Genomic DNA, 10,341 nt, shown 5'->3' on the forward strand with positions numbered 1-10,341 from the left:
ACAAGGGTTTGGTATCAGTTAACAGTCATCGGAGTAATTCTGTCTGATAGATAATTATGAAGACGCATGGGAACAAGTGTACTCAGCAGATGGAGCTACGATTCCAGGGGCATGAATGGTGAACGAGTGGGTGTGTGGCCTATTTCATTGAGCTTGCTGTTAATTAATTTGCCCATTATTGCATTCTTTCCTTTCCCTCCTGCAGGCGAGAAAAAGTGGCGGAATGAGAGAGAGAGAGACCCTAAGCTGAACAAAATCCTCCGGGAACAGCAAAAATGATGTATATGATGTCAGTATAATGTAGAAAGTGACCGTCTCATCTCTAGTACTCTAGTCCACGTAATGCTGACTTTTTTTTTTTCAGTTGAGGTATAGGATTCTAATGGTAACTGATTCTACTTTCCTCCTCATGTTTCAGACAGTGGCAGCCCAGGCCTAAGTCCCGGTGGTATCGCGGCCATTGTGGTGTCGGTATGTGTGGTGGTGGCTGTGGTGGCAGTGGTAGCGTTCTCATACATGCTCAGGAAAATCAACGCTACCAACCTCAAGAATGTGCCAACGATAACAAAAGGTATCTGAACCTTTAAATTTCTGTGTATGGTAACAAACCTGCCATTCAGTGTACTTATGTTATTATTATTATTATTATTACTGAGATATTATTATTATTATTATTATTATTATTATTAATTATCATTATGCCACTCGATGTAGTGCTGCTCTCGGGTGTCTGCCCTTTCCTCTCCTCCATCCTTCTTTCCTTCCATCCTCTTCTGTCTTTCTTTCCTTCATTCTTTCCTCTTCCTTCTGCCTGTGGGTAACTTTACACTCCCTCTTCTGTCTTTCTTTCCTTCATTCTTTCCTCTTCCTTCTGCCTGTGGGTCACTTTACACTCCCTCTTCTGTCTTTCTTTCCTTCATTCTTTCCTCTTCCTTCTGCCTGTGGGTCACTTTACACTCCCTCTTCTGTCTTTCTTTCCTTCATTCTTTCCTCTTCCTTCTGCCTGTGGGTCACTTTACACTCCCTCTTCTGTCTTTCTTTCCTTCGTTCTTTCCTCTTCCTTCTGCCTGTGGGTGACTTTACACTCCCTCTTCTGTCTTTCTTTCCTTCATTCTTTCCTCTTCCTTCTGCCTGTGAGTGACTTTACACTCCCTCTTCTGTCTTTCTTTCCTTCATTCTTTCCTCTTCCTTCTGCCTGTGGGTGACTTTACACTCCCTCTTCTGTCTTTCTTTCCTTCATTCTTTCCTCTTCCTTCTGCCTACGGGTAACTTTACACTCCCTCTTCTGTCTTTCTTTCCTTCATTCTTTCCTCTTCCTTCTGCATGTGGGTGACTGTACACTGAGTGACAAGCCAAATGATTTCCTGTACACCAGGAAACCATTTACTACGCTGGGTGGTAACCATATAACCAAATTTTAACGCCTGGTGGTTTGATGGGTAATTACGGCGCTCCAATCGGATTAAGCTGGTGAAGGTTTATGTCCAAGGGGTGGTTGGGGTTTATTGCTAACATAATGCCACTCAGGGATGAGTGAGGCTGATCACTTTCATCTTAAATGTCAGGACCAACTTGCCTAGCCCCGGGCTCCTACGCTCCTCATGGGGCAACGTAGGATTAGATGATGGATGGATGGATGGAATATTATTATTATTATTATTATTATTATTATTATTACTGACATAGCTAGGAGTACAATTAAAGAGGATTGGAAACACAGGGTCTATACAAGAAACTCAAGATTCTGAAATTAAGAGACTTGAGTTTGGAGGGTGAAAAAACTGACGAAGAGAGTGTATGTGAGTGAGGTGGAGGGGGAGGCCGAGGATGAGATGGAGGGATGGGGTGGAGAGGTATATGAGAGAGGGGGGTGTGAGTTGGGAGCAGGGCAGTGAAATGGCGGGGGACAGGGCGACGTGGAGGCGATTAGTTTGTGGCCACCCCGAATGGGATTGAGGCGTCTGGCAATAGATAGATAGATAGTTTGGATAGGGTGTAAAGAAAGGTATATTCGGGAACCTATTACTGAAAGAATTAATCTAGGGCATTTGTAACCCACAACATTAACACTACAAACCACTATATTCATCTCAACGCAAATCCCAGCCTAACAGAGTGGACGAGGCGGGAAGGAAAAAGCACAAACGTAGATTTAAAACACAGTGTACTTACAGGACAGACTTTACAATAATTAACATTTCATCCAAGTCTTTCAATTATATCTGTTGCCAAAAAAGACGTGGGTGAGAGCGTTTGATATCCAGTCATTTGATGTAATGCTATCTTTCCTTCAGGTGACTCTACACTGAACGTCAAGCCAGATGGTTTCCTGTAGGCTGGGAACACATTTGCTACTTTGGGTAATAACGAGAGCGAGAGAGAGAGAGAGAGAGAATTACCATCTCCGGTGTGTTCTTCCTCCCCTCCTTTAGTACCATGATGTGTGTTTTTAATTTACTGTGGCTTCTGTAACCCAATTTTATCCATCAAAGAGGAGACTTATTCTAGTGGAGAGGTTAGAAATTATCTCCACAAAATCATTCAGTAGGACACAAATTTTGTTTACTATCTCTTTCTGTTGGAAATAATAGATCTAAATTCCTCAGAACAACGAGAAGAAGCGATAGACTTTGACATAGGAAAATTGGTATGGTAAATGGGTGCGTGAGAAAATGGCGTATCTATGTTTTGAGGGTAAACAGACAAGGGATCACGTTGGTGGGGTGAACTCTGTGTGGTGGTGAAGGATGTGGTGAAGGTCTGGTACTTCCTTTTATGAAAATAGCAAAACATTTACAAAAAAGAAGAAAAAATATGTGCAGATGATTAGGAGTAAGAGGTGGAGTGAGGATTCCTTGGGCTTGAATGATGAATAAATGAGAACTTTTTTGTATCACTTGACATGCGGTTGATGACCTCCCTCTCTCGTGTTGTTACTTTCCTTCTTTTCTGGATACTACTTTGCCACGTCTTCAGATAGGAAATGTTGTGGTTGGTGATGATGATGATGATGGTGATGATAAGTATATACCTGTATAAATAGATAAATAGATAGTGGATAAACACACACACACACACACACGCACACACAGGGTTAAAATGCAACTTTCGAGAGGGTTTTGAAGGGTTTATTGTATCCTACCTAAGCCCACACACTACAACCATTTTCCCTAACCTTAATATAGAGCAAGAACTGATATAATATTGGTCCTCGGGCTGACAGGATTAAAATACAGAATACCTCGATGCAAAAGGGCTATTTAGAACATGAAGTGATAGAACTGAAGGAAGTTGTAGAATCTGAAGGTATATTTAAAATTAAAGGAATATTTAAAACATCAAGAGTTATTCCAAATTCAAATCAGAACTAAGGGACTGTGAAGATGTAAAGGAATATTTATAATAAGAAGAAATATGTAGAAATGAAGGCATATTTATTACCTGATGCATTAATTGAGAACGGAGGGAATATTTTGATCCGGTGTAATGTAAGGACTCGATCGGATACGTTTGTGTGAAGCTGCAGAATGTGGTGAATGTTTTTGGTGTATCCGGTGGAGCCAGGATTCCGGGGGCTTGAATGATGAGTGAATGGCAGCGTGGCCTATTGGAAGGGCAAGTTTGTGCTGTCGGGACATTGCTACTCCTCACCCTGCCCTTGGGTGGGAAAGGAGGTCCGGATGATGATGATGTAAGGAATATTTCGAACAAAAAAATATAAAACCTGAATCAGTATTGAATCTGAGGGAATATTTTGGACTTGAAGGGGCATTTTGAACTAGATGCATACTTAAGACATGAAACAAAATTAAAATAACGATTACCTGAATCCGTCGGGGTATTTAAAATTGTTGAAATAGAAACTGAAAGTACATTTTGAACATGGAGGAATATTTATAGCTGAAGAAGATTTAGAGGTGAAGGACTATTGACGTGATTTCTGTCCGCAGGTAAGCAGTCATCAGAGGGCACTAGCATCATTATGGAGAATGTGATAGAAGGATCAGAAGCGTAGAGCCCTGCTGTGCCTTCCAACTCCTATGGGACTAAGGTCGCTGCTCCATCTTACAACTTTTTTCTTTGCGGCTTATATTTCTGCCTTCAAACTCTACATTCCTGAGGCGTGTAACTCAGCCCTGCCTTAAAACTCTACATTTCGTACATGTAAATAAGGAAAATACAAATAAATTTCAATACTCCATAATTTATAGAGCATCGTTGTATGAAAACTTTAATAATTTTTTTAAATCCATTACTCGTTCTCGAAGGATGAGCAAACCAACTCTTTAAGGTCAGTGAATGGGCGATATTTCACTTCTGGGCCACACACGCAAATGTCTACCCATCTGTCTATCTATTTATCTATTTTCCTTTTAAATACTAAGTTTGTGCGTGTTCGCCGTGCAAGTAAAGGGTGTGCAATTTGTCATAACCTGTATTGTACACGTGGGTGATATAAAGAATAAAATACAAATAATTACCCAACTGTATACGCTACGATAAGGCATGATTTTTAAAATGTAAATTTATGTATTCCACCACAGATGTCTACACAGTATTGCAAACCTTCATTTCTCAATTGTATACGCAGCTGATGGTCATTAATAACATACAGATAAAATCGGAGTTTAGGAAAAAAAAAAAATCCAATTATTCTACCCACCAGCCCATCTACCAATCATACAGCCCCTCACTGCACCAACAACACCATTCAGTTTAGACATATAAAGCTAAAATGACCAGTAGTTATGCTCTGAGCAGCCTTATATGAATAGTATTGCCCAACCATTCCTTGAGTTTAAATCCTTATTTGGCACATTCGGCTAGAGCGTCTGAGGTAACTAGACCACCAGGTGTAAATCTGTTGGCCATGTAGTTGCCGTTCATTTACTACTTTGAGGAGTATTAATATTGCCAACAACTGGATGCCTGATGGTCTTGTTTCCGTGTAATTAGCAGGTCTTTGCTCTCAGGTGTTTGAATGTAAAGTATCTTTGTCTACGTCTCCATATAATGTTATAATTTCGAAATAAAGGTACTGAGTTTTCCCTGAAGTCTATTCCCTCCCTGTAAGAGCAACTGCGTAGCATAGGGTGAATACGCACTAGTGGCAAATGTCTTTCGTAGCACTTTCTTCAATATTAAATTGGACAGGGGGGTTGGGTCCGCCGAGGAGCATGGAGTGGCATTGGTCAGAACAAAATACGTATGTCATGAACTGTTCAGTGAATGATGAATTAAATGGGAAGATAATTAGGTGAAAAAAGGAAGAGTTATTCATTAAACTGATTTTGTATCTAGATATTGGATCAAACATTCGGCAGTATTCGTAACACAGGTTCCAGATATTCTTACCTAGGCACAGTGACCGAAGAACATTGTATTGTCTTTCCACATTCTCGGCATCAATCTATTGCTCTTTTCAGTCCTCATCTCTGTTTCAACTAAGGTGCTGTGCCTATGAGCCGCATATTCATTAGTTAAAGAAGGCCTCCCAAGTCCCAACATCTGTTCATTTCTGCTTTTCACTAGTTATTATTCTCTTGTATGTACTTATGCAGTCTACGTCTATATTAAAATGACATAGGTAATATAAAAGTGAAATGTAAGGTGTACTATACAAAATAGGTCGCTATGGAATAAGCTTTAGAAAGCTTCCTAAGTCGAGGAGAATACGATCCATGGTGTTGTGGGACCTCCTGGTACAACTTGCAAACGTTTGTTTTTCTGCGACTTTGCCAATAAATGGAGTTAGTGTACCTGGATTCCCACCGCCTGTGGACAGAGGCACTGTGCTGTTGTTCATGGGACCACTGAGATGACCGTCAGAGGCGAGGGATGTACTTTTAGGTAAATGCCCTGCCCTGTGTCTGGTGTTACGGGGCCATCTGGTATGAGTTCCAGAGGCCTTTGTGATACTTCTGGATAAAGATGCTATGCCCTGGTGTTAAGGGGGCACCTGGTATGAGATTTAGGAGTTTGTGCTTTACTTATTCACCTTTAGATGGTGTTATACATGGATCATGTGACCTCATGCTTTTATTTCTTCATGGTCTTACCTGTAGCTGTTATTATAATTGAGATGCCCGCCACCACGGGAAGCCCAGGGAAGGGTGTCGCAACACCCACCCAGGAAGGACCCACGGCCCCACACCCACCCTAGGAAGGGACCACAGGGAGGCACATAGAGACAGCGCAAGGCCCGACCGAGATGGACCTAGGTGCCCCACGACCCTAAGCCCCTCTTCCTCTCAACACAGCCAGCAGCAGGAACGCAGTCCCGGCCAACTACATTGCAGCCGGGCCAGCCCTCGCCAGGATCGGGGTGGGACTTGTCTTAACACAGTCCCAAGCAGCACCGCAGTGATGGCCACTGTACGCACCAGGGAAGGGACGGCAACTGTACGCCCTTCAGCTGTTACCCCCTGCAGCCCTGCGGTGACAGCCACTGTACTCACCGGGCAGGAGGTGACGGCCACTGTACACACCGGCAGGAGGTGACAGTCACTGTACACACTTCGGCTTCAGCCACACCTGGAACCAGCCCCGCGGTGACAGCCACTGTACGCATCAAGCAGGAAGTGACAGCCACTGTACACACCGGGCAGGAGGTGAGTCACTGTACGCACCTGGCAGGAGGTGACGGCCACTGTACGCACTTTGGATGGTAAACCAGCAAGAGGCAGACCTGCGATGACAGCCACTGTACACACCAGGGAGGAAGGGACAGCCACTGTACACACCAGGGAGGAAGGGACAGCCACTGTACACACCAGGGAGGAAGGGACAGCCACTGTACACACCAGGGAGGAAGGGACAGCCACTGTACACACCAGGGAGGAAGGGACAGCCACTGTACACACCAGGGAGGAAGGGACAGCCACTGTACACACCAGGGAGGAAGGGACAGCCACTGTAAGCACAGGGAAGGAAGGGACAGCCACTGTAAGCACAGGGAAGGAAGGGACAGCCACTGTAAGCACAGGGAAGGAAGGGACAGCCACTGTAAGCACCAGGAAGGAAGGGACAGCCACTGTACACGCCGGGAAGGAAGGAACAGCCACTGTACACGCCAGGAAGGAAGGGACAGCCACTGTACACGCCAGGAAGGAAGGAACAGCCACTGTACACGCCAGGAAGGAAGGGACAGCCACCGTACGCCCGTCATCTGCCACCTCCACAGGGAGCAGCCCCGTGGTGACGGCCACTGTACGCACTTCGGCTGTTGACTCTAGGGCTCTTGGACCCGTGGTGACGGCCACTGTAAGCACCAGGCAGAAAGGGATGGCAACTGTACGCCCTTCGTCCACAGCCCTTGGGACTGCCCCTTTGGAGGAAGTCCATGGCTCGGCCCACCACCCATCCAGAGGCCGAGTGGGATGCTTCCCTCTCTCTTTTCACAGGTGCAGTCGCCCAGAGGAGTTGCAACTAGAGGAGTTGTGGCGAGGGTCCATCACGAGCCCTGGGATCCATGCCCTGCAGCCTGCCCCTGGACGACGCCTTCCGCTGACGGATGCCACGAGGAATGGATGCCGCAGGCAGCTCCTAGCTTGTCCAACCTTGTGGAGACTGCAGTCCCCAGACACCCAGGGGTACCCCTAGGACTCCAGGACATGACCTCCCCAGCCCCACCCTCAGACAACCCTCCTTCAGAAGCAGGCGGAGACAAGCCTGCCTGCTAGCCCCATTCGGCCCCAGTCCAGAGGGCCACCTTCCCGGTCAAGGCCCCGCCAGGAAAGGGCCTCCCTCCACGCCAACCAGCAGCCCCGTCCAGACAATATCGCCTCGGCAGTAGTCCCGTGCCTCCTAATGGAAGGCACACCTGACGAGCTACCTCCCACGTCCGGGCGCCACCCGTAAGCAGGCCAGCCCCACAGCAGCCCGGGCCAAGGTCTATCAGCCTGACAGTGTCCCCCTTTGTGTATCATTGTTGTTGTGCTGTAAAGATTGTAATTGAGGCAATATACATGTAAGGTTGGTCAGCCGAGTTGTTATGCCCTGTTCCTCATGTTGTGTATTCTACAGCAGTTCCGGTCTCGAAAGAGAACCTCAGCTCAGTAGCTAACGTTCTAAGGACGAGAAGTCGCCCTAAGAACACCTAGCATAACAACAATTTTTTTTCATTCATTCATTGCCAGACGCCATGTATCCCAAATGGGGTGGCCAAGGGCTTAGAGTTCATTGTTTTACAGGGAGGGGCACTAATCCTCCACCAACCCCACTTTATTATAATCAGTTTGTACTACTTCCTTCAACAACTAGCTATCCGTTAGATTTTTTTTACCTCTTCATTAGGATGGCGTCATTTTAAAATTTATCACATGATTTTTTTTCATGGCATCAGTGGCGTAGTTAAGGGGTAGCATGAGGAGCACGTGCCCCCCCTACGAGGATCCTGTACCCCCCCCCCCCCGACTCATCTAAGGTCTTATTTCAAATAAGCCTTTAATTGAACAAAAGTACAGGTATTATATAATTATCATTAGTTAAGTTTTCTAAATACATATTATCATATGATAACTATAACTCTGTTATTGTTCACGGGAATAACATTCTATTTCACCGGATAATTTGCAGAAAAATTAAGTAGTTAGTCCTCTACTTACCTTCAGGGTCAGTTTTCTTTCGTTACCGGTACCTTATTTTATGCAATTTCGAATCTATTATTGATGTTATGAATAAGTAATAAGATGAATGATTAGTTAAATGTGTATTAACACTGTTAGTGCTTTGTAATTTATTATATGAGACCAATAATAGGTTAAGTTTGTGTAATAATTTTATATTCCGAAAGACTGGAATGCCAGTGGCGGACGTTTGGTTCAGCTTGTGTTGACAAAATAATGACACGTGATGGTGGACTAGAGGAGGACGGGGAGCCTGAATTGTCGATAGTAGTGGTACAAGAGGCAATGCAAGGAGGTACGATTATTTTTGCATTTTTATTGCTTTTCAAAAGGTTCATTGTTAGCTGTTGAGGAAACGCAACCGGCGCCAATTGCATATGCTAAGGCCAACATCGGACATTAGCAGTAATATTTTGGGTACTGGCCTATATACTCGTAGGTGTCTTGTTATTTGTGTAGAGTATGGTCGCGGATAATAAAAATTCGTCAAGGAAAAACTAGCAATTTTTTCTCGATAATGTTGTGATTGGACGCATGATTGGATGATTCTGTAGGAACGCGAATATTTAGTCAACTTTAGTAGGCTAAATTTCAATAAATTGCTGAATTCCATGTGTGGTGTGCTGAATTTCCATGGCCTGAATATTCCCAGAGTACTGACACTGTTTTGTTTTGCTTGTCGACATTTTGCACCTCTTATTGTCAGTGTTGGAGAATCATTCACCATTATTGAGTATATCGTAGTCGCCGTCGAGCTTTTCCGAAAATGTGTTAGATTAGGGATTCTACTGTAAGAAGGAGAGAATGAGGAGGTTTGGCCATGTGGAGAGGATGGAGAGTGAGTGACTGACGAGGAGAGTGTATGTGTGTGACGTGGAGAGGGAGAGAGGGAGGGGAAGGCCAAGGATGAGATGGAGTGGAGAGGTATATGAGAGAGGGGGGTGTGAAGTGGGAGCGGGGCAGTGAAATGGCGGGGGACAGGGTGACGTGAAGGCGATTTGTTTGTGGCCACCCCGTATAAGGGATTAAAGCGTCTGGCAATAGATAGATAGATAGAATGTTCGCTGTACTTGTCGTAGATGACAGGAGAAAGATAAAGATGAGTCTGGGGTTTGGCAAGAAATTGGAGAAAAATTATAGGAAAGGGAGGAGGGCTAGCAAAGCATATTCTGGCAGCTTATCATTGTTGCTTGGGGTGGATACAAAAGTCTGAAGGATCGTGTGACACCTCCGTGAGACAGTTCATGGGAGATAGTTGTAAGAAGATGAAGTAAATCGTCACTACATAAAGTCATTAGGGCATGTTATCTTGGTGGCTTGTACACAGAAACTACCGTAGCTCAGAGAGGGCATAGAGAGGATGAACAGACCTACAACCCAGGTAATGTTAGGACAATTTTAGAGTTAGTTGCCCGTCATGATCCAGTTGTGAAAGATTGGCTGGAAGGCGGCCCAAAATAATGCCAAGTACACAAGCCTAGAGAGACAAAATGAAATAATTTGTACGTTTGTTGAGATAATTAGGACATAATGTAAATGAAGTCAGGGAAACCAAAATATTTCCCCATTACAGTATATGAAACCAAAGATATATCAGACAGACCAATTACCATTCATAATCAGGTATTGTTACAAAGATAATCTGTATTTGAGTTTCTTAGACTTTAAACCTGCTTTTCAACTTGATGCAAATACGCTGACTGATGAGATACTG

At 44.4% G+C, this 10,341-nt stretch overlaps 1 protein-coding gene across 1 annotated transcript in view; it reads left to right on the forward strand.

Annotated features, from left to right (window-relative positions):
- The window catches only part of LOC145409809 (uncharacterized), a 116,968-nt gene extending 109,286 nt beyond the window's left edge, over window positions 1–7,682 (forward strand). Inside the window, exons 47-51 of the mRNA XM_080280115.1 lie at window positions 419–571; window positions 3,951–4,011; window positions 6,261–6,325; window positions 7,184–7,263; window positions 7,404–7,682. Of these exons, the coding sequence (XP_080136241.1) occupies window positions 419–571; window positions 3,951–4,011; window positions 6,261–6,325; window positions 7,184–7,263; window positions 7,404–7,682 (638 nt within the window). The remainder of the gene's footprint in view (window positions 1–418; window positions 572–3,950; window positions 4,012–6,260; window positions 6,326–7,183; window positions 7,264–7,403) is intronic.
- The last annotated feature ends 2,659 nt before the right edge of the window (window positions 7,683–10,341 follow it).

This window comes from Coenobita brevimanus, chromosome 83 (genome assembly GCF_032717465.1).
Source record: "Coenobita brevimanus isolate Jiangsu-jjx chromosome 83, ASM3271746v2, whole genome shotgun sequence".
NCBI lineage: Eukaryota > Metazoa > Arthropoda > Malacostraca > Decapoda > Coenobitidae > Coenobita > Coenobita brevimanus.